This window comes from Hydra vulgaris, chromosome 08 (assembly GCF_038396675.1).
Source record: "Hydra vulgaris chromosome 08, alternate assembly HydraT2T_AEP".
In the NCBI taxonomy this organism is placed as follows: Eukaryota; Metazoa; Cnidaria; class Hydrozoa; order Anthoathecata; family Hydridae; genus Hydra; species Hydra vulgaris.
Genome location: NC_088927.1, coordinates 11,672,501 through 11,697,836, shown reverse-complemented (window position 1 = coordinate 11,697,836; position 25,336 = coordinate 11,672,501). Strand labels below are relative to the sequence as shown.

The 25,336-nt window shown below is 27.3% G+C and overlaps 1 protein-coding gene across 1 annotated transcript in view; it reads right to left on the bottom strand.

Moving 5' to 3' along the window:
• Window positions 1-1,665: 1,665 nt before the first annotated feature.
• The window catches only part of LOC100211780 (Golgi to ER traffic protein 4 homolog), a 43,692-nt gene continuing 20,021 nt past the window's right edge, over window positions 1,666-25,336 (bottom strand). The window contains exons 7-10 of the mRNA XM_065803073.1: window positions 25,262-25,336; window positions 12,996-13,071; window positions 2,086-2,164; window positions 1,666-1,815 (exon numbers count right to left, since the gene is read on the bottom strand). The exon at window positions 25,262-25,336 is cut by the window's right edge and continues 69 nt beyond it. Coding sequence (XP_065659145.1) covers window positions 1,733-1,815; window positions 2,086-2,164; window positions 12,996-13,071; window positions 25,262-25,336 — 313 coding nt within the window. The 3' untranslated portion in view covers window positions 1,666-1,732. The remainder of the gene's footprint in view (window positions 1,816-2,085; window positions 2,165-12,995; window positions 13,072-25,261) is intronic.

The window sequence follows — 25,336 nt, the reverse complement described above, 5'->3', positions numbered from 1 at the left end:
AAAATAACTTTAATACAACCCTTTCATATTATTATATACACAAAAAGAATCAACAGTTCTTTTTTTATATGGATTTTCTAGAGTAGTTTCAACAAATATAAAATAGAGTCCTGGAACTGCACAACAACACCTAAAATTAGTAATTAACTGTGTTAATTTAATCTTTTGAATGCATAAAGTAATTTTCAATCAGACTGCCCCATTAATACTAGTATAGTTTACAACTTTAATGTTTTAAGGAACTTAATCTAGTAACTAAACAACAAAATATAATAACTAAGTAACAAAATGAATGGTTCCAGGCATTTCAGGGGTCGCTATCAACTAAATAAAAAATCCATAGTGCCACTACATTTGTAATATAAAAAATACTTAATACGGTAATTATTGTAGTAATCTGATAAATATTTTAGAAGTTATCACTTTTGGTCCAGTTAACACTTATCCCAGCCGGCACTTAGTTCTAGAAAGATATTTTTTGAACATTTAAAAGACATCTTTTTAGGACCGAATACCAGCTGGGATTATGGTTAATAAAATATGTGTAATAAAATATGTGGTTGCTAAGCAATTTAGGTATCCATAGCAACTAAAAACTAAAACTAATGTCACCATTGAAACTGCAATCCTCAAATAGTAAACAGTGCAAAAATAATTCTTAAATTTTTTTATATGACGAGTTATTAGTTTTGTTCAGTAAAAATAAATTCTGACCCACTGTGCAACAGCAAAAACCCAAACAAATTTCCATTTTCTCTGAACACAGCAAAAACCACTACCTATTAACATTTTTTATTACCTTCCACAAAACATTGGGAGCTTCACTGCCTTTTTAATGCATAAAAGATATGTTCTTTTACCTGCATTTTTAGCAAAATTTTGTTTATTGATTACTTGTAGCACTATTCAATTTTAAACAAAGATTTATAAAATAAAATAAATTAAAACAATATATATATATATATATATATATATATGTGTGTATTTATATATATATATATATGTGTGTTTTTATATATATATATATATATATATATATATATATATATATATATATATATATATATATATATATATATATGTGTGTGTGTGTATATATATATATATATATATATATATATATATATATATATATATATATATATATATATATATATATATATATATATATATATATATATATATACATACACATACACATTTTGTAAAAGATAAAAAAAAACATATCAAAAAACATTTTATGTAAATGTAATGGTCAAGCTATCCTAAATGTGAAAATTAAAAAAATCAAAGTAAAAAATTTAAACACTTTTTACATAATACAAAAACTATGAAACAACCATAAAAATTATGTTCAAAATATCTTCTTTATCATTTTTTAACACTGAAGCAGTCTGTGTGTAGATTTACATGTGTAGATTTACATTAAAACAGTCAATATTTTGATAACAGATTTAACGCCGTGTTTTATAGGTTTTTTTTATGTAAAGGTTTAATTTTAAATAAAAAAAGGAAAAAACAGTAAAAAAAAATTGTAAAGAAAATACAATAAACTTTAAACTATCGCTTAAATAAATGTCGGTGCAAACTGTTGAGTTTAAAAACCATAAAAATAAATAAAAAGTATTTTGGAATAAGCATGCACTAGAAACAACAACTATAAAATTTGACTTTTTAATTTAAAAATTTCAACAAATAATACTTCTAACATTAAAAGTTGAATATGAAAAGATTAATCAACTTCTTCTGCTACAACTGCCATTTTTTCAGTTTCTTCGCCAGATTCTGTTGAAAACATTGATTCCATTAAGTTATCTAAAATCATTTATTTTACTTTAGCCAATCTTTTAACATGTAAAACTTTTTGGTTTTATATAGATAAGTAGGAAGTATAAAAAATTTTTTTAAAACTGTTCACATAGTATGATAATAAGGTAATAATACATATAAAATATAAACATCATGTTTCAAAAAACAAATAAAATATAAAATATAAATATCATGTTTCAAAAAACAAGGAAATATTATGAAACCTATTATCTATTATACTTAGAGAAGTTTATATGAACATGATGTAACAAATACCTAATAATCCAAAGATACCAGATTTTTCCTTTTTTGGAGGAGGTATACCAAAAAATATTTGACCAATTTTGTCTAAATACTAAATAAATTCAATTAATCAATCAATAAATAGCCATATATATTCACAAAATAAAAGAGTCATTTTAATCGGCTAATTGATTTCTCACAACTTTTATAAAAACTGATTAACTAAGACAGATAAAACAAAAAGAAAGTTTTGATTTAAAAATGTTTTTGTAATCTATTACCCCCTAAAATGTGTAAAAAATTTAAATGTGAAAAAATTATCCCCTAGTGCTTTATAACAAAGACTTAAGTTTTAGTTTTATTACTATTTGATTGTTATTTTAAATAGAAAAATATTCGTTTGTAAAAATGTTTAATTTTAATAGAGTGTAGCTGTAGAAAATAATTTTATCATGCAATGCATGATAAAATTATTGAATTTAACTTGATTTCGCTCAAAAAATTAAAATAATTGAAAATTTAATTATATGAAGTTTAACTTGATTTCGCACAAAAAATTAAAATAATTGAAACTGAATACTAGAAGACCAATGATACTGGATCATGTTCTTCTTCATGTACATTGAAGTTCTTTTCTCTATTGACCAAAAATTACTATTGTTAATCGTTTTTTTTGATAAATCAATAAAAAAAAAAGTGCAAGTGATAATTAGAGTTGATTTAAATTGCTAAAAATGGTAATAACATTCATTCATTGCAATGACTATACAAATGGTGGCAAAATATAAGAGGTTATGTAAAATATTTCAATAGAAAAAAAAATTGAATGAGAAAAAAAAGTTTGAAAAAGAATGTTTTCAATTAACAACAGAAAATTATAATAAAATAAGAACTTTAAGTAAGTATATAAAAGGCAATCATTGATTATACTGTGAAATGAAACTAAAGGTGTGTAAAAAGAAATATTTTTCGTTATATATAATATATATATAACTTATATAATATACAACTGTATATATATAAACTATATAACTAAAGAATATATAAATTACATCATATAAAATATGTGTCAATAGAGTGAATTAAAAGCAGCTTATCATAAACAACAAAAATACTTAAAAGTTATTTTAAAATATTTTAATCTAAAGTATTTTAGATGTTATGAATATTAATATAAATATTAGATTTTCAAACACATCTTAGTTGTTTGTAAAACAATTGAACTGCGTTAGTGGTGTAGTGGTAGAGTGCTCACTTCCTTAGCAAGAAGTTTTGAGCTTGATCCTCACTTTGTACCTGGTTGTACTGTGCTTAACTTGTTTCTCACTGCAGCTGCCTTGTTCGTCAAATTTTGTATTTAGGAGCTAAAGAGTTGAGAGAGGGTTGTTACCACAAAAAGTGGCCTCCTTTACAGTGTCCCTCTTAGCCTTGGGGAGGTGAATAATATTAAAAAAAAACTCAAAATTTTTTAAACAGCCACCCTTGACCGACAGGAATTTATTTTGTGAGGGCAAAACAGCAATTTTTATCATTTTGTGTGCTGTACTTATTTAGGAAAAAGTAAAGAAAAAAACTTTTTTTCTGTATTTTCCATAGAACAACTAGAAAGTTAAATTAACTAAATAATATACTTAACTCATAATACTTTGCAAAATATACAAAATATGTAATAAATATATAACTTAACATGCAAAGATAAATTACAATTAACCTTATTTAGACTTAATAGTTTATAAACACAATTAAGTGCTAAATAAATTTAAGTAAGTGTTTTTGACTTGCATACTGAGCCATGTTCTTCTTCATGTACATTGAAATGAAATTTATCGTTTTCTTATTTGACAAACCGAATGTCTTACAAAAAATGTATTCTGTGATTCAGCAACTTGCACTCCACTTGGATTACAGGCAGCTCTTCCTAAGGACAAACCGAGTGATACCACTTCACCAATCTCCTGTCCACAAAATACTTCTGCATCACACTCAAAACACCGACTACAGACTCTGCAGGCTGCTGAGGTGTTTGATATCCCAGAAATCTGCTTTGATTATGCAACAATCACTGGTTGCAGACTTCCGACTTGCTTACAAGTTTTGAAATGCATGATGTACTACTGCAATGTAGCATCCTACAGTCACAGTGTCCCACAGTCATTTCACACAGCCACATCCCACAGTCACCTGGATCACTCAGTGCATCATTTCTATTTACAACGGCAAAAATAGTAATGCAACAAAGCATTAATTTTTATAAAAAAGCATTCCAATGGTGACAGAAAAAATGTAGCCATGAAAATATACAGACACAATACTCAATATGCAGCAGAATTGACATGCTTATGTCAAATGAGAATGTTTTGCAAAGAACTGCAGTGATTAGAGCTTGTGGACAAAAAACCCCTAATTTTTGGGCCCATCAGCCCTTAATGTGGGAGCAACAAGTTAATAAAATATTTTCTTTAGTATTTATTTAAATTTATATTCATCAACAAATATGAAATTTCATGCAACAATCTCAAAGTGTTCAGTTTTTATCACCCTGCAAAGTTTACAGCTCCCTCAAATTGAGGGGGGTTAAAACTTTAGGGTTTTAACTTTTAAAAAATAAGAGATTATTATATGAAATTTGTTGATGAATATAAATTTAGATAAAAATAGTAGAGAAAATATTTTATAAATTTATTGCTCCTACATTAAGAGCTGGGTGGGCCCAAAAATTAGGGTTTTTTTGTTCCCAAGCACCAATCACTAAAATAATTTGACATAAGCATGAAAATACAAAAGTTTGGAGTTTACACAATGCCTGTAAGTGTTCACCTCTGTATATATATATAAAATTTAAGTGACATCTTTAATCCCTTAACCGTCACCAAATTTTGGTGCGCAACAGCTCCAACGTCAAGTTAATTTTTAAAAATTGCAAGTATTATATTAAGCGAACAAAAATAATCAGAAACATTTGTAAAATATAAAAAGTATAATTAAATCCATAATAAACTAATTAGACCTTACTACACTATAAGAGTAATATTTTTAAAATATAATTAAGTGCAACACATAATCTAACATATTTTTTTGTAATAAGACACAATATATTAGCACAGCTAAGAACATTTGAATATTATTAGTTGTCTTCAGATTTGGAAAAACTAAGAATGCACTTTACCTGTATTGCTTTGATCTGAATATTTATTTTTATTTTTACTATAATATTTACAAGTTCACTAGTGAATAAGAGTTAAAAATTCTCCAGTGGGTCATCTAGTGTTACAGACTCATGGACACCTGGATCACAATGAAAGATTTGCCTGCACATACCTGATACAAGTTTACTTTTTGCCCAAAAATAACTTTTTTTTTTTTTTGCAGCTATTTATTCTCTTTTACTAGTTGGAACAACAAAAGATTCAGGCTGGGTAACAACACTTTCATTGATTTCAGCAATTGATATGTTCATAACATCATCACTGTCCTCTTCAGTGAATATATCTGTCTCACCTATCAGATGAAGGTCACTATCACTGAGACTTCATCATCACTTTTAAGCATAATATCAACATTATCTTTTGTTGAGTTCGAATTTGCATTACTAGCTTTTTTTTTACAACTCGCCATTTTAAAACAGTGTTTACTAAAAATCAAAATAAATCAGATACATTTTTAAAAAAATAGCCATTATGAGCTTAAAGTTTCCATAGACGAATGTTCCAGAATATAGGACTGGTTTCACTGCTTATTGTTCGGTATTGTAAGTGTCACTCTTCCTCAAACAAATATTTGCGTATATATATACGCAAATATTTGTTTGAGGACGCCATTTGCCAAAAGTTTTGTCTTGTGTATATATACGTCAATAATGGTTAAGTGGTTAAAGGTATGTGTAATAATATTATAAGCATTAAAACATCATATATGGTATCATACTACTTACTTCTTTTTTAAAGTGATTTTTTGACTCATAAAGTGAGAGCCATTATCAAACTAATAAAACCGTTAAATAAACAATGTTTAAAAAATTATAATGAACATAACCAAATGATGTCATTGCAACATCAGATATTCAAGATTTTTTAATTTTACAAAAAATGGTTTCCAATGGTGAGTCATCACCAAATTGTTATTGTCACGATTTAAAACGTTGTTGAGATCATACAACCAACTTTAAATAAAAATGAATGCCGTGTTAAAAATTCATCTTCATTTGTATCAACAGCAGAAGAATGGTTTATTAATGACAAATTTCAAGTGTCATTCAATGTTATCAATTTATACCCATCAGTGCCACTTGATAAAGCAACTGTTACAATTATTGATATGCTAAACAAAGATAGAGATGATCTAATACAGCGAACTAAATTATCTTTAGTAGACATTCATAAACTTATTGATCTTAGTATTAGTGTTATTTTTTATGGAAAGACAAAGTATATATTTAAAAAAACTCTGGTCCAATAGGTCTATCAATAATGGTCGTCATTTCAAAAGCATATCTACAATCTATTGAATCTAATGCTATTCAACAGGCTTTAAATGTCAATATTGCACCAAAAACTTATAAATGTTACATTGATAATAGCCATGCTTGATTTACTAATATTGATGACGCAAATTCTTTTTTAACACTTTTAAATTCACAAGATAAATCTATTCAATATACATGTCAATACAAAAATCCTCAACACCAATTAAATTTTTTAGATATTTGTATTTCAACTAATCACTCCCTTCACAAATATGAGTTTTCCATACACCGTAAAGACGCAATTACAAATGTACTTATAAAACCAAAATCATCTATTTCACAAAATATCCCAGTTGATATTTTTAAAGGTTTTTTTTGGGTTGAGCATACAAAATTTTTTCATTCATTTTCAACTTTAAGATGAAATTCAACATTCAAGATGAAATTAATTTTCTTTTCAAGATTTTTACTGAAAATGGACTTTCCTATTAACAGTATTTAGATATTGCTTAAAATTATAAATACTCTACAAGTCCATCTCAAAAAATTTATACCAAAAATCTAGTAATTTTACCATGGGTCCAAAATTAAGCCTCTTAGAAGAGAATCTCGTAAAGTTGGCGTTAAAACAACCTTCTGTTTTGGTAATCCCTTAATCAATATACTTTGCCGTAACAAGTCTAAACTGCCTCCGAATGGTCATCCAGGAGTGTACCAACTTAATTGCACATGTGGTGCATGTTATATTGGTGAAACAAGAAAAACGATTTCCACACGAATTCAAGAAGATAAAAATATTGTTACAAAAGTCAACTGGGAGACATCTGGAATAGTAAAACATTCACAACATTGTAATGGTAAAACAAACTGGGAGAACCCTAAAACGCTTTCTGTTATTTCAAACAACTTCAAGAAAAATTTGCGAGGCCATTGAAATGCAACATATACAATGTTCAAAATCTAAAGAAAACATTTTAAATCGTGACAATGGCAATTTGGTGATGATTCATTATTGGAAACCATTTTTTGTAAAATTAAAAAATGTTGAATATCTAACGTTTCAATGACATCATTTGGTTATGTTCATTATAATTTTTTTAACGGTTTTATTAGTTTGATAATGGCTTTTACTATATGAGACGAAATATCACTTAAAAAAGGGTTTGGCATGGGGCAGCAATCTTTTCATACATTATTCTTCGTTTTTTTCTTCTTTTTCTAAAAAAGCCATATCGATTTAGATATGGCTTTTTTAGAAAAAGAAGATATAGAAGCAAAAAAAGTGAGCTAATGCTTACATAAATATGCTATAGCAGATATATATATATATATAGTCGATTACTTCATCCTAGATTTTGGAATCCAGGAGCTCTAAAAATATAAATAAGTTTATGAACTATTGATAGGAAAAAAATTAAGACTTTTAGGTTAGAGGAACAATCATTTTTTGAACCCGGAGTCCACAGGTATAATGGCGCCAAGGACTTTGGGACTCCAGGACTCCGGGCTTAAAAACAATAAGTTTCAAGTCCTTAAATATCATGAATTTTTTTCTTATAGCAGATCATAAGTCAACAAACATGTTTAGAGCTTCTGGGCACTACAGACTTGGAAAAAGTAGAGATATACTTGGAAAAAGTGTATATATATATATATATATGTATATATATATATATATGTATATATATATATATATATATATATATATATATATATATATATATATATATATATACACACACACATATATATATATACATGTATATATATATGTGTATATATATATACATATATATATATATATATACATATATATATATATATATATATATATATATATATATATATATATATATATATATATATATATATATATATATATAACCCCTAACTGGTTGTCAAAAAGTTTTTCCATATTTTGTTGACAAAATGTAAAAATTAAAATGCAAGACCAGAATTTTTTTTTTGTTACTTGATAGACTGCCTGCCCCAACCAAACCCTCAGTCGATGTAGCAGCACTCTCTTGCGAATCAGGCTATAAGATAGTCGATGTAGCAACACTCCGTTGCGAGTCAGGCTATTTGTCAGTCGATGTAGCAGCACTTTGTTGCGAGTCAGGCTATAAGATAGTTGATGTAGCAACACTCTGTGCATGATTTACAATAAAAAAAATAAAAACAAAAACATTTTACTAAAAAAAATAAAAACATTTTATTAAAAAATATAAAAATAAAAACATTGTTTATATTATTAAAAACATTCAGAATGTTTTAAAAACATTCTGGTCAATTCAATTTGCGTTTTTGCGGTTTTTTAAAAAACTAATAATTTGTAATTAAATTAATGGTTTTAACTTTCTGACAACACGCAAATGTTAGACGAAAGTCAAAAGTAGTTAAAAGTGACGTGTTTGTTGGCATAAGAATCAGTTTTATCCTTCCTTACTCCCAAATGCAACAATCTATAGAACTATATATATACATATATATACATATATATATATATATATATATATATATATATATATATATATATATATATATAGTTTGACATTCTTGCTTTTAATACTTTCTTAATAAATATGTAACTACTACCATATACCAATAATCATTTATATTTCAATAAATGGGCACATTACTTTGATTTTTAATATATATTAAACTAATTCAAATAAATATATGTTAGTACTTAGCACTTAAGTTACTAAGTATTATTTTTTAAGCTTAGTCCCATAAGATCACCTATCACACAATAAGTTCTATTATCTTTCCTAATAGTATATCAGTGTGTATTGTTTTAAATGGAGTAAAGTTAGGGTATTTTGGCTCAGCAGTAGTATTTTCTCTCAAATATTGCAACATAAGAAGGCTTTGAAACAGACGTGGGTATTACTTGCTTGCATTTGAGGATGATACCCTGAAGGGGATTTCTTGAAATGAGCATTAAAACATTTAAAACATTACATACCAGAGTACTGTATCCTCATAAGGGTTGACACTATATCCATTTTCTGACAAGAATTCAGTATTATACTACATAATTTACAAATTTATTTCATGTTAATATATTTTTCACTTTTTCAGTTTTTTAGTAATTTATGTGCACTTTCCTGTGTTATAATACAGGTTATATTTATTTTCATTGTCTGGTATTATAATTGGTACTATATTACTATTTGTTATTATTTGCAGTATCTAATAAATTATGAAAATTTATTATATATTTATTTATTATAATAATCCAACCATAACCATGACAACCATTTCTATATGTATGGGATTTTACCAAAACTATTCCACTAATTTTGCTATAATTACTCCCACTAATTAAATATTAACTAATAAAACTTTCTATAAGTGCTGCAATTTATAAACAAAACTTGAGGATTTAAATTATCTATTCAAACTTAAAATGAACTAAACTTTGTAAACTAAATTATATTAAAAACAAACTAAATATAAAACTAATATCTTCAATAAACCATATAAAGTAAATGTACATTAAATATAATACCAATAACCAGTGCTGTACTCAGTAATAGTTTGAGCGGTACCAGTTCAGTTCAAATTAGCAATTTACAATAAGTAAAAACTTTTATCCATTAGCATTTTTAAATTGTTTTTTTTATATTCTTTATGCAACCTTTATTTACATTAAATTAATTATTGTAATTAATTTCTTTCTTTCTGTATTTCTTTAGTAATTTTTGTTAAAGTCATTGTTTTAAAGATTTTAATGCGGCTTAAAATTAAATTTAACTACATTGCGTAACTTTAAAATACACTAACAATGCAATTTAACTTTTAATGATACAAAAATTATACCTTAAATCCATGTAAATATAATTCCATAATTATGTGTAAAATATAAGTAAGCAAAATTGATAAAGTTCAATATAGCCATAAGTTATAGAATGTAATGCACGGCTAACAAAAGCTTTTTTATGTCTTTGTTTGCTTTTATTCAATGATACTTTATTAATATTGGAATTAATGAATTATGGAACTTTTAAATTTAGTTTAGGCGCCCATACCGGTCTAAATAGCATGGGATTATGTCTGAGTATGGCACTGATAACTTCACTAAGCGAGTAAATTAAACTAAATGTAAACTAAATACAAAGCCAATAATTTAACTAAACAGTATAAGTTAAATTAAACTAACTGCAAACTAAATATAAAAAGAATAATACCACTAACATGTATTAATTAAAAACAAATATAAATTAAATATAAAACAAATAAATTTAATGAAAATTATATATAAACTAATTATAAATCAAATAATTGTATTAAACCACATAAAATAAATAAAATAAAATTTTTTAATGAACAAATAAAATAATTTTAATGAAAATTATATATAAACTCAAACAAAACTTCAAACGAATAACTCTTCTAAACTGTATAGATTAAATAAAAAACAATAATTTGTACCTTTATAAATTAATTAATTATAAATTAATTCAAAGTATAAACTAAAATAAAATGAATAACTAAACCATAGAAATTAAATAAAAAAAGATTATTTATACTCAACTGTTAAAATTAATTTCAATTCAAAACAATTATCTCTACTAAATTGTATAAACCATATTAAGTTACAAATGAAACTCTACATGCTCCATATATTAAGTTAAATACAAAGGAAACATACTGCGTATAAGTAAAGATTGCTGTTCTAATTACAAAAACTCATTAACAAAAAATGAGCATTCTTATTCCCTCATAAGTCTAATAAAGTCTATTTTGACTTGCCCATATTTTTCAATAACCCTATAGATATGCACATACGTAACTATAATAACCCTATAGATATGCACATACGTAACTATAATAACCCTATAGATATACACATAGGTAACTCAATTATGACTTTACTTTTATTTGACTACTTTTGAACTATAAATCTCTAATGTATGTATGTTCTTCTTTACCACTATCTTTCATCTTACTCTAATGTATCTATATTTTTCTTTACCGCAAAAGTTTACAACCTTATCTGTTTTAAATAGTGCCCTGACCTTTTGTCTAGTTACGAACTATAATGAACAGAAGGCTAGTGTAAGTTTTGGATGATTTTAGATAAATTGTAAAACAAATATAAAGCAACTGTGGAGTTGCTTTTAGTAGTAAGATGGACTTAATATGTCCAATTCTTCTCTTTATTACCTGCAATAAACCTTGTCTTCATATTCATTAGATTTTATTTTCTTTGAAACCAATAAACAGTTTGAGGGTCTTTAGAAACTTTGAATGTTCAGAAAAATAACTTAATAAAAACATAATAAAGAAAAAAAATTTTAAAAATGCCCCCCCCCCCATTTCTTTTTACTAGTTTACAATTTTACAATAAGAAGTTATAAAGTATTTCATTCAAACATTATTTACATTATTCAAACATAATTGAACATTATTCAAACATTATTTACATTATTCAAACATTATTCAAACATAATTGAACATTATTCAAACATTATTTACATTATTCAAACATAATTGAACATTATTTACATTATTGAAACATAATTGAACATTATTTACATTATTCAAACATAATTGAACATTATTCAAACATTATTTACATTATTCAAACGTTTTTTAACATTATTTAAACATAATTGAACATTAATTGAACTTATTTAAATTCAAAGAAATTAAAAAAAAAAAAATGAACATAATTGAACATAACACTCAAAGCCAAGATTTTTATGATTACTATTTTCTATTACTTGAAAATAAATTTTAATAAATTGATTTATATAAAGAATAAGTATATAGATGGTAGGTGTGGAATAAACCTACTTAGACTTGAATTACAAGTCCAGACTGCTAGCATAAGTCATACTATTATTCATTTTAAAGAGCCTGAACATTGCAATAAAATATGACGGTCAAATTAAAAATAAAATGATTGCCACTTTTGAGAATGAAACAGCATAAGCACTTAATTTAAAAGCTGTTAGAAATATAAAAACTAATGAGCTTAAATAGATCTCAATACCTCGCTAAAAGAAACTTTAAAATTTGGTTAAGAACAAAATCCATGTTCCAAAAAACATTTGTAAAATAATTATAAAAAATATATGTAAACATTTTTATATGTTAACATATATTATAGAAATACAAAATAAATAACAAGCAACTGTGAAAATGAAACTAACTATAAAAAATGAAACTAACTACAAAATAAATAATTGGCAACTGAAACTTAGTTTGAAAATAAATATGATAACAAATATAAACATTTTTAATATCAAAGTTGCAGTAACACAGTTGTAGTTTGCACTATTTATTTTGTAGTTTACTTTAATTCAACACAACATTGAAAGGATTTGGAAAACCCTATAAACACACATAACTAATTTGTTGTGTGATGCATATCTTATTTTGCACTTTTTTTCAGGTGAGTTCAGCATTCCTAAAACATTACGATACAAACAAATAAAAATGATAATTTAAAAGAAAATTTCAAACACACTTGTGAATAAGTAGGATCCTTATGAATAGAAGGTTGATAATGTTCACATAAGATTGCATATTGTTCAACATTTCCTCTAAATTAAATATTTTTAACTTTAATATTTTATAAAACATAAACATTTTAATTATGAATTTAAATGTAAACATTTCAATTTGATTTAACCCTTACCAACCTGCATTTTTATTTTTAAATATGGGATTTTTTATAAAATGAATTTGGATGAAGCATTAAATTTATATATGAATAGAAAATTGAAAAAATTTTGTGTTTTAGGGTAAATCTAGAATGTTCCATATACAGAACATCTGGTTGTTCCAGTTGCACAAGGTGTATTTTAATTTGTGGCATATATGGAACTTCTAGTAATAAACTAAATAAATAATAAAGATACTATGTATACTTTTGTTTAACTTATATAACATTGTAGTTTTTTGTGTTATCAATATTTTTGAAATAATTACGCCTCATTATTGTAAAATAAAGTAAATTTAAAGTTTTTAAATTTAAAGTTTTTAACAATTTTCATAAATTTTTATAAACTCAAACAACTCTTCTTTTTATCAATACATCATGATGGAGTTGATCAACATCATCATGATGGAGTTGATCAACATCATCATGATTGTATTGATCAACATCATCATGACGGTATTGATAAAAACACTTAAGAGTTAGTTTTAAATATAGAATATACTTTCGAACATTTCGAACATTGTATTGAAGATTTTAAATCATAACACTTTTTTGCACAATAAAATCTGGCCAATAATCCATTCTATCATACTTTACATCATCATTTACTTTTCTTGACTTTGGGCATGGATGACAATTTACTTCAGCACTACATTTTCTTGCACGAGTTGCTCCAGGTCTTCCTTGTCTCGGTAGATCTAACACCATTAAACTATTAGATACTTTTAGCATAAAACCTCTAACAAAATATTCTTACCTATACCATCTTTATTAACAATTTTATATATCAATCAAGCATTTTTTATGCACACACCAAATAAATAGTAAACTATGCGATAATAATACTTTGTACTTTGGCGATCAATATGATATAATGAATGGTACATTTCAAATTACTCAAAACCGCCAATGTACCCTTTAATAATACAGGGCATTGAATTTGAACTCATTTTTTAGCTTTAACATGACTGATTGTTGACATTGGATCATTACCATCATAAGATGATAACAAATTGACAGACTTGTTATCATTTCAACGAATCAAGCAAATACCATAATCTTTATTGACACAAGATTTTTTTCTGGATCAATGGAGTTGCAATTTAGTAAAACATGGTCATACAAAAATTTGAAGAATTTATCATAATTGCGATATTCTTTACTATTAAGATCATTATTAAATTCTATATAGAAATTATTTTTAATATCTTCAAGTTGATTTTGTTGCATTGTATCAACAATTTTTGAATACCTTGTATCCTGCGCATAATACATACAAAAAGATGGCATTTGAATAACTCCCAAAACCAATCAATGTGACACCAAGTGAAATCAGGCAATACATTACTTAATTTCACTCAGTGTCACAATTGATTTTCCTGGTATTTTGCCAAGAAAATCTTTTCAGCCAGTATTGATAAAATAACCACTTAGCAAATAGTAGTTTTTTTCTGCAAGAGCTTTATATTTTGCAGAAATTTTTTTAGGTTGTTTTATCTTTTTTTTGACATTTGGCTGTACATTAACATATTGTTTTGTTGTCTCTTTTTCCTTCTTCTAAGATTTTTAATACTATTCATCTATAAAGAGAAATTAAATGAAAATATGATGTATATATATATTTTTCTAATTTGTGCCTAATGTTTTGTAAAAAAACAAAGCAAAAAATGTGCAATTCAACTGTAAATAATTTTACAATTATTTTCGTAAAGAAAACATATCTAGAAGTGTTTTAACACAAGTTCCTTTTTCTATAATAACCTTGCATTATAATAAATTATACCAGTCATATAAATTATACTATTCACATAAAGTAACAATTTTAAAATCAAGATAATCCAGCTAAACCAGTAGTACAAAAGACTGGATCTTTAACAATGAAAACATATTTATCCAATCAGTAACAAAATAAAATATAACATGAAGGTGTAATAAAATAATTCACTTTTAACAACGATCGCGACAACCAAATGTTCCGTATACGGAACACGTATAAAATGCTCTAAAGATTATCACAATTAGTTGTATTTACTGTAATTATTTTTAATAATTACAGTAAATACAACTAATTGTGTAATAAAAAAAATATTCCATAAAAAAGAAAATAATTTATTCATAAAATATAAGTCATTAAACAAGTCAAATTTTCAGAAAAAATTCCAAAATGAATTGCAAATTTCATGAGTTTAAAAAAAAATATTTATTTTTACAAAATAAGTAAGCTTTTTACAAAATAAAGAATAATGATTACAAAAAATGCTTTTTTTTTTTTTAATATTCCAATAAAACATTTTTTGCTCTTTTTTCATATTTTCTGTTTTCTTTCCTAGTCTTCTGCCAAACAAGAAAGCCTTAAGAAGACAACAATTAATTGGTGGTCGAAACAGAACATTTAATTTGATAAAACTTTAGCATTTCAACATTTCACAGCAGATTTTCTTGAATCTACTTTTGATATTGTTACCAGCAATTTTTCCTTTTATTTATTAATAATTTGGGTCAACCTATTCGCTTTTTGTATTTGGTTTTTTTTTTTTTTTTTTTATTCTGATTCACTCCCAACAAGGCTGCAAGCAATCACTATTATGTTGGGAGTTACTAGAAAAAAAGAATAAAGTTATAAAGCAAGGAAATGGTTGACAGAAGACTTAAAAAGTTGAAGGTTGTATGAGTCAGGAAAACATAAAGATGGGAGAGAGTTCCAAAGGGTTGAAGTGTGGGGAAAAAAACTAGACAAATAAAAGTTTTTGGAGCATGCAGGGACAGATACAGTAAATGAATGAGACTTTAATGAATGAGGAGTCAAGCAAAAATGAGTTTTAGTTGATGGAACTATAAATGATAGCTCCTTTGAGCAGTGACCATGATAATTGTAGTATTTGTATAATATTTGTAGAAAAGAGAAAGAGATGCAACTTTACGACGATGGAAAAGAGGTTCAAGCTTAGCAGATAGACCGGGTCCAACTACTGCCTTTTTGGACCTTGTCTAGAAGGGAAAGAACATCATTAGAAGAACGAGCACAAATATGACAACAGTATTCCATACAGAAACAAATAAGAGATTTGTAGAGGTAGAGAATGCAATCAGGAGAGAGAAAATGGCGGGCACGATAAAGAGAAGCAACTTTAGCAGATGCTAATTTACCAATCGATTGTATATATGATTTTCATAAAAAGGTCAGTAGTAAATGTCATTTGATAGTATATATGATGTATATTTGTATACTTGATGTATATATCATCTTCATGTAAAGGTCAGTAGTAAGTGTCATGTGATAATTTAAGACGGAAAGAAGAGGACTCAGCAAGAGGGTTGCCATTCATTAATGCAGGAATGTCGACAGTACTGTGATAGTTGTTTGCAGTAAATAACTGAGTTTTGTTGGAGTTAAAATTGACAAGCCACTGTGAGCCCCAATCTGTTACAGAAGTGAGATCAGATTCAAGATCGGCTGCCTGTTCTAAGCGAACGAAAAGAAAAGACTTTCTGTCAAGACAAGAGTATAAAGTTAAGTCATCAACAAAAAGAGCTACATTAGATGTAAGGAAGTTGGGAAGATCATTAATGTAGATTAAAAAAAAAACAGAACATTTAAGTACCCCAGAAGTTACTGGAAATAAAGACAAGTGTTGGCCTTCGAAGATGACTTTAATAAAGCAGTTAGAAAGAAACGATTTGATGATCACAAAAACTTTCCCAGATATACCATATGAAACAAGCTTATAGAGAAGACCAACATGCCAAACTTTGTCGAAAGCTTTAGATATGGCAAAAGCAATAGTCCTAGCCTCTGTGCCTCTATCTATTGCACAATAAAATCTTTCAGTCACAGCAGTTAGCAAGTCAGCCGTAGAGTGAGAGGATTGAAAACCATATTGATTGTCTGACAGCAAGTTATTGGACTCAAGATGGGATGTAAGAAATTTGTTTATCAATGGCCTTCCTAATAACAGAAAGGAGACTGATTGGACAATAATTGGAGGGGTCAGAATGTTCACTGGAGTTTTTAAAAATTGGAACACCAGATGCCATTTTACAGCAGGCAGGAAAACAAGACTCAGTCAAGCACTTATTAAATATTTTAGAGAAAATTTAAAAGAGTTCTGGAGAACAATTTTGTAAGACTGTGACAGGAATATTGTCTGGACTACAAGCTGTAGAAGAATTTGACTTTAGCATAGGAGGTTGGAGTGATTTGAATGTCTAACAATGGATTAACCAGTTTAATTGGAATAAAAGGAAAAGAATGGCCATAAAATTCAAGAGTCAAACTAGAAAAAAAGTTCTTTGCAAATAGTTCAGCCTTATCCTTGGGAGAGTTAATAAGATCAGAGCCATGAATGAAAGATAGAATGTTAGACCTTCCTTTGTTAAAAACGCTGTTGAAGATTTTCCGAGTCTCTAGAGCCTAACTTCTGAGATAATATACAAGATTTAGTGAACTGATAATAATGGAGCATAGGATCTGACAGCACCTTTTTACATAGATTTCTTGCAATAATAAACAGCTGTCTGTTCTCAAGACTGTTATTCTTTTGAAAAAGATGTAAAACATGATCATGATTAGAAATAGCAGCTGCACAAGAGGGTGATAACCATAGAGTAGAATGAGGGTTGACTTAGAACCAACGAGAAATAAAAGCATCCATTCCTACCTGAATCCAAGTTACATAGGAGGCGCATTTATCAGCTAAGAGGGAAATAACATCAGCCCAAGGACCATCATGAAGAAAATTACGAGTTCCAGTCAGCTTTAGGGTAGTAGTAGGTAGTGCCATGATAGGGTGAGTGCAAAAATGATGAGTGAGATGAAAGATTTAAAGAGATCATTGCATGGCCAGAACCACCTAAGGGATAAATAGGAGAAACTGAACACAAGCTAGGATCAGAGACCAGATATATTTCAAGGAGTGAAGGTAAATAATTAGGGTTGTCAAGAAAACGAGAAACAAAGTTAACTATCTGAGTAAGACATTGAGAAATGCAGAAGTTATAGACTTTAGTACTAGCAGGGTCAGTGGAATTAGAGCCATCCCATTCAGTGTGATGAGCATTAAAGTCACCAATAACAACAGTATTAGCAGAGTAGTAAAGAAAGAGAGAACATGGTCAATTTGATCAGAAACTATGTCTAAAAGAGTGCAGCCTTGGGAAAAAGGAGAACGTTAAAGGACAAAGAGAAAGGTGATAGAGTGAAGAGGTGCTAAGTGGAAGCACATAAAGGAATGGTCAAAGGATTCCAACCTGATTTCACAACAAATAGATAAATTGATGCATACGTATACCCCAAAGCCAAGCATATCACTATTGGAGTCTTTGCGAATCAAAGTATGGTACCCATCAACACTGAGATCAAAAGAAGGAATAGCAGAATTTAAATTAGTCTCACTAAAAGCAAGTCTGGTGAATTTTGCGAGAGGTGAGATCCAACTGATGGAAGGTTGCTTCACAAACCATGAATATTATTAAAAGAAATATTAACACAGTTAGGTGGTGGGGATAGTTTTTTATGTTTAAAACTTTGGTTTACTTTTGGCATAATTAAGTTTAAGGAGAACTTGACTCATTCATAGATAGAACACAGCCTCCCAAGCAATGAGCAATGGTTGTTCCTTAAGCCCTATATCTTTGAATAAGTTGTCCTACTGCAGTCTTGGAAACATTAAATTGATTTGCAGTATAAATTAAATAATGCACATTTCTTGTGCCTGTTTTGTTTTTATTACATTTCTATTGCATGATGTCTAAATCATCATTATTATTTTAGTGTCTTTGTTTTGTTCTGAACATCTATTTAATAAATATTTTTAACTTTTTTATTCTTTCTCTCTTCCTTATTTCACTTGGGTTTGACAGCTCAGTCTAGTCCTTTGATGCATATTTTTCCATTTGTTAAAATTATTTATGTTGGGACTAGAAAGCTTTGACTATTTTCCGTACTAGACTAATATACACATCTATTACGATTTTATTTTTTTGGCTTATCACTTTTTTTATTTCTTCATATTTAACAATTATGTAATTATCTTTACTTATCTATATTGCGTGATGTTTTTAGTATCATTATTGCTGTTTCAACAGGAAAATATGTTTTTTTCTGGAACATGTCTGAGCTAGCTTTTAGAACCAGAAGATAATATAAATCCTATCTATAGATGCTAAATCCATAATAGGTAATTTAAAGTATGGCTGGGTTGTCTGGATATGGTTCAGAGATGAAATTTTTATGTTGGTTTCTAGTAATATATAATTTTAATTATTCACCTTCCCAAGGCTGAGAGGGCCACTCTCTCAAGCTTGCGAAGGTGAATAATTAAACAATAACTCTCTCTCAAATCTATAGCTCCTAAAAAACGAACCTTGACGAACAAGGCTGCTGCGCGGAGAAACAAGTTGAGCGCGGTACTACCAAGGACATGGTGGGGATCGAACTCGGAACTTCTTGCTTATGAGGCGAGAAGCGTTAATGTAGTAATATGATTAAAATGATTTAATGCGGTAGTGGTGTAGTGGTAAAGCGCTCGCTTCATAGGCGAGAGGTTCCGAGTTCGATCCCCACCACGTCCCTGGTAGTACCGCGCTCAACTTGTTTCTCCGCGCAGCGGCCTTGTTCCCTAAGGTTCGTGTTTCGGAGTTATAGAGTTGAGAGAGGGTTATAACCACTAATAAGTAGCCTTCCTCATCTGTAGTGGCCTTCTCGGCCTTGAGGAGGTGAATAACAAAAAAAAAAAGCAAGAAAGTATTGATGTAGGTCTATAGTTGGATGCTAAAGAGTCATCACCATTTTTATAAATAGGGAAAAATACACGTTGTTATGTTAGTTGACTATAACTTTAATATAAAATATATGGCTATAACTTTACAGAAATTTGCTGTTTTACTACAAATATACATATGTATAGATATATCGATATTTAAAATGAATAAATATAAAATGATAGGAGGTATAAGATAAAGAAAAAACATTATTGCTTTTGTGTAGTCATAATTTATGTAGTGGTGGTAATAAACTTCTTCTCAGAATCGCGTTTATTACCAGTGTTTCATAGAGCCTCAGCACCAATACCTAGTTTATCCATTCAGATAAACATAATTGCCATCTTTTCTTTATTTTTTCTCTTTCTTTAAACTTTTTTTCTGGATCTAGTTGTTTTATAGTTTTGTTTTAAATTATTTTTGAAAATAAATTCATGATTCAATTAAGATTTACAACACTTTTTTTATTATGTGACAATGAGAAAAACCTTTCAGAACCATTAAAATGACTTAAATAAATTTATTTTAGTATTAGAGAAAAACTTTTAATAAATGTGTTTGACTTTCATTTTCCGCTGTGGAATTGCCCATATATGTCAATACATGCTACAGTGCACAAAATATAAACTTGAAGGCATGCGGTCAGTTTGACCTGCTAACACACAAAATTTTTATTAACCGGTCAATTAAATTAATTTTTTTTCACTGTTTCAATTTTTGTTTTATAACACTTACTAAACTTAGTAAAACTTAAAAATACAGAGCTTTATGCTCTAAAAGTATTCCTTTTGACATATTTTAAAACAAATCATCCCTTTTTTTTAAAAATAAAACTGTAGTAAAATATTTAATCCCACTGAACTATTAGATTTCTCTGAATTATTAAAAACACGCAAATTTAACGCAATGAGATCAAACAATTCAGGCAGATCAAATAATCTACTATAGTAGATCATTAGATCCGCCCAAATTCTTTGATCCCTTTGAACTATTCAATGCATGAGAGTTTTACAAAATGGGATCAAATAGATATATAACTCTCATTTTAATTTTGAATATGCAATTTATTTTTCACCATCACTTTAAGTTGTAAAGAATTTTGATTTCATTTCTTTAGAATTAGGGATAAAATCCCTAGTATTGTCAAAAAAAAAATTATTCATTAAATTGAAAAACTAAATTTATGGTTAAAACTTCTCAACTGGTAAATGCGCAGTTTTTAAGATAAAGCTCTTTTAAAATTTTAATTTTCAACCTTATCATGTGTTTTGATTCCTTTACGCCTTTTTTTTTTTCTAGTCGATTTAATGTTTATGTATTTTACAGAAGACCATAAACAAAGACATAAGTTGTGAAAACAATTAAAAAATTGTGTACCATAAATTATACATCAACAACTTTTTTGACTTTTAATAAACAAAATGTCAGCAGAGTACCAAACTTCGTACCGCCTTGTTAATTTAAGCGGGAATCATCGGCGTATTGAATAAATTTACACAATGCAAATTTATTTAAAAAAGAAGCCAAGTTGCTGGCAAAAAGAAAAACTGTGAAGAACTCTCTTAATTTTGTTAGAAAGATTATTTATTATCATCTTGATAATTAATATTATAAAAGATCATCAATAATAACATCAAACATACAGTTACGCATTACCAGAAATTTGTATAACTTGTTAAAAGGGAAAAAATTAATTGAACAATATTTAATATAATACTTGAAGTAAGTGAACAAGGTAAAATTATCTCATATAATAATATAAATATATATGTATACATATATGTGTGTGTATATATATAAATATATATATATATCAAACCTTCCTGGGAAGCGGCTGCACGCCTCGTACATCCACGATTAAAATAATTTTTTTAAGGCAACTTGACCATGCTTTTATATTGTAAGCTTTTTAAGAATTTGCGGTAAAACAAAGCAATAAGAAACTAGAGAATAAAACAGCAAAACTCGAAGAAAAGAACTCACTTGTGAAATAGAAGACTATGTGAAATAGAAGACTATATGAAATAGAAGACTATGTGAAATAGAAGACTATGTGAAATAGAAGGCTATGTGAAATAGAAGACTATGTGAAATAGAAGGCTATGTGAAATAGAAAATCTAAATAAATTAAGCGAAAAATTTTTAATAATAATAAAAAAAAAAATGCTGTCAAAAAAAAAATATACCTAAATATTTTATTTTTTTTTTGTTTTCTTATTTTATAGGCGTTTGAAATTTGTAAGAGTCCTGAAAATTTTTAAAACTTTTTTTTTTAGTTTTTAAATGCAGTTTTTTAAACAGCGCTATGGTTATGTTCATTACCTTTAGTAATTTGTATTAAAATTGGAAATTGGGCAATATAAAAGATACAATTTCAGAAATGCATCAAATGCGGTAAATACATTCATTAAAGAAACTTATTTTATATATATATATATATATATATATATATATATATATATATATATATATATATATATATATATATATATATATATATATATATATATATATATATATATATATATATATATATATATAATGTAATAATCCTTTCTTTGCTTTAATCTTTAATGGTGTACTTCTTGAAGTTTGAAATGGAGATAATTCTCTGAACTTGGTCCAGGCTTACATTTTTTTTCCCATTAGGCTTCAATTGTTGTACCAGCTGAGTGCAACATCAAATTGTATCTCCAAGATATTATAGATAATAGATTTATCTATCTTCTCTCCTCTATTTCATTTTTTCCTACATTTTTTGTTCATTTATATTTATTAACCAAAAGTATATTTTCTATGCCAACAATCAAAAACGAAATTTTATACAACTACATCTCATTGCTTTCAAACCGTACAAACAATAAATTTTGCTCCAGCTCCTATACCCTCTATCTTATACCCTTTTGCTTCAATTCCATCTTTCTAACACTAAATTCTTTGTATTAATTCTTTATTGCAGTCATTTGATTGTAAAAAGTTACTGATAATAATCAATAAATATAATAATATATACTACTCAAATAAGAAAATTATTAAATAACAAATCTTCTAGACCAAAAGATTTAATGATTTTCCAAAGTTAAGCTCCAAGTTAGTGTGCAAAAACAATATCCTTATATGATATGTATCGTAGTTATGATATATATACTTTTTTATATTATTTTGTAGCATTTTTTTGATTGATGTCTGATGATTTGCGATAGTTACACACTGACTATCATTTGGATACCGATGAATAAAATTGACTTAATAAATTTGACAGAACATCAACAATTAAATGTCTGCTTTTTTAATAAATATTAATAATGATAATTTTATAAATTTAAGTATAATAATAATGATAAATAATCAGTAATTCAAGTGAGTATATATGTAATCCTTTTAAAAGATTAGCAATATAATGGTCGGTGAAGATTATTTAACACAGTTAGATTATTGTGAAAAATTTTTTTTTTTTCTGACGAGTGTTGACCAAAACTAATTAAAATTTTATAATATATTAAAATATAAACATAATGTGATGTGTAAAATTCAACATTAACATTTTATTTTAATATTTTTTACAGCTCTTATTGAAACAAAATACTAGATCAATGAAGAGGTGCTCAAAGAATTAGTTTTAACAAAAATTTAAAAAGCTTTTAATTTGCGAGACAACTGTGAAGACAGACAATACACAATTATAAAATTCTTTGATATGTTTTCCAATAAAAATGTAACTTTAATGGTTATTTAATTTGAAATAAGCAAATGAAATTATATAATTTATCTTTTATATGTTAAGCAATTTAAAAGTAGTTGTGCAATAATTGCATTGGTTCTTGTATGGGTTAAACCTCATGGTTTTGCATTTAAACCACAACTAAAATCCGGAGAATTTCTCATATAGATTCTAGTTGCAAGTCTATATGGGATACATACAGTTTTATAATATGGCATTTCGTTGGAACTTACAGAATACCCGGCAGGCTAATCCATGAGCCCCAAACAAAAACCACTGTCAAAATTAGGCAGGATCCTGGAGGGCATCCCAAATGGATTCCAGTTAATGACCCAAACAGTACCTGTATCAATGTTGGTAATGTTTTAGTCATAAAATTGAAGTCATAAAATTGTTGCTATTCATAAATTGCTAAGTCATAAACTGCTTCCTTTTTTTTTTAAGAAAGTTTGTTTTATATAAGTATAGTGTTTCTGTAGTAATGAGAAAGTTTGATAAAATATCAATTCAGTTTTGAATATTTTGTGTTGCCATGTGATATGATTTGTGCAACATTGTCTTGTGGAAACAAAAGATGCAGGATTACTTTTTTTAAGCTGCCAAGCAAAGAAATAATGAATGAAATGCAACTGTATATATATTATTTAATGTCTGATGAGTGTATGATGCAACCGTATGAGTAATTTAGGTTGATTAGTAAAGCAGGAGTCACTATTAAATGGTTTATGAATTTAGAGCTAACCTTGACTAGTGCTAGAAAGTGTACTGAACTTCGTAAAGTGTAACTTTATGGCTGGTTATGAAATTAAATGCTGTTCGTATATAAATCAACTTTAAAGTGTTCAGATTAGTGTAACTGAACAAAGTGGGAGAACACTGATTCTGCTGCTGAGGACGATGTTTACGATAATGGTGTTGATGATTATGACAAATACAAAGTAGACTTATTAGACTTGCATTGTAAAACGTTTTTTTTAGAGAAGCAGATTGTAAAATATAATTGTACTGTCTAAATTGACTATAAGTCAATAAAGTCGATATTTTTTACACGATAACAACATGTTAATACGATACCTTCGTTTAACACTTAAAAGTTTTTTGTTTGTTTTCAAATCATTTGAAATTAAAAACCCAATGACATAATGAAAAAATTTTTTTTTTTACTTTTCAAACACAAAAAATTGATTGATCGTTTTGATGATTTTTTGAAGTTCGATAATTCAAGAACTGCAGGTCTTTGAATTGAAAAATTTTTGTTTTTAGAATTTCCACAACCTAAAATGCTCATTTACATTGGAATTTTTTAGATCTCACAACTGCACCACGGAAGTTAACTTTAAAGCATATTATAAAAAACCTTTAATTTAACAACCTGGTCAACCTTGACCAGCAACAATTAATTTTGTCAAAACAACAATTTTGGTCATTTCGAATGTTCGTTGATCATTGACCACCTGTTATTTTGTGCACTGTCTATATACTATAGCATGTATACATATACATACATATATACAAACAAGTATAAAACTTATTAACTCAATTTGTTTACAGTTTTATGGCAAAACTAAAAGATAAAAATTAAAAAACATACTTTTCAATTATAAGCAATAAAAATGCAATAAAATTTAACAACGGCTGTTTATATGGATAATTTGTTCGATGAATA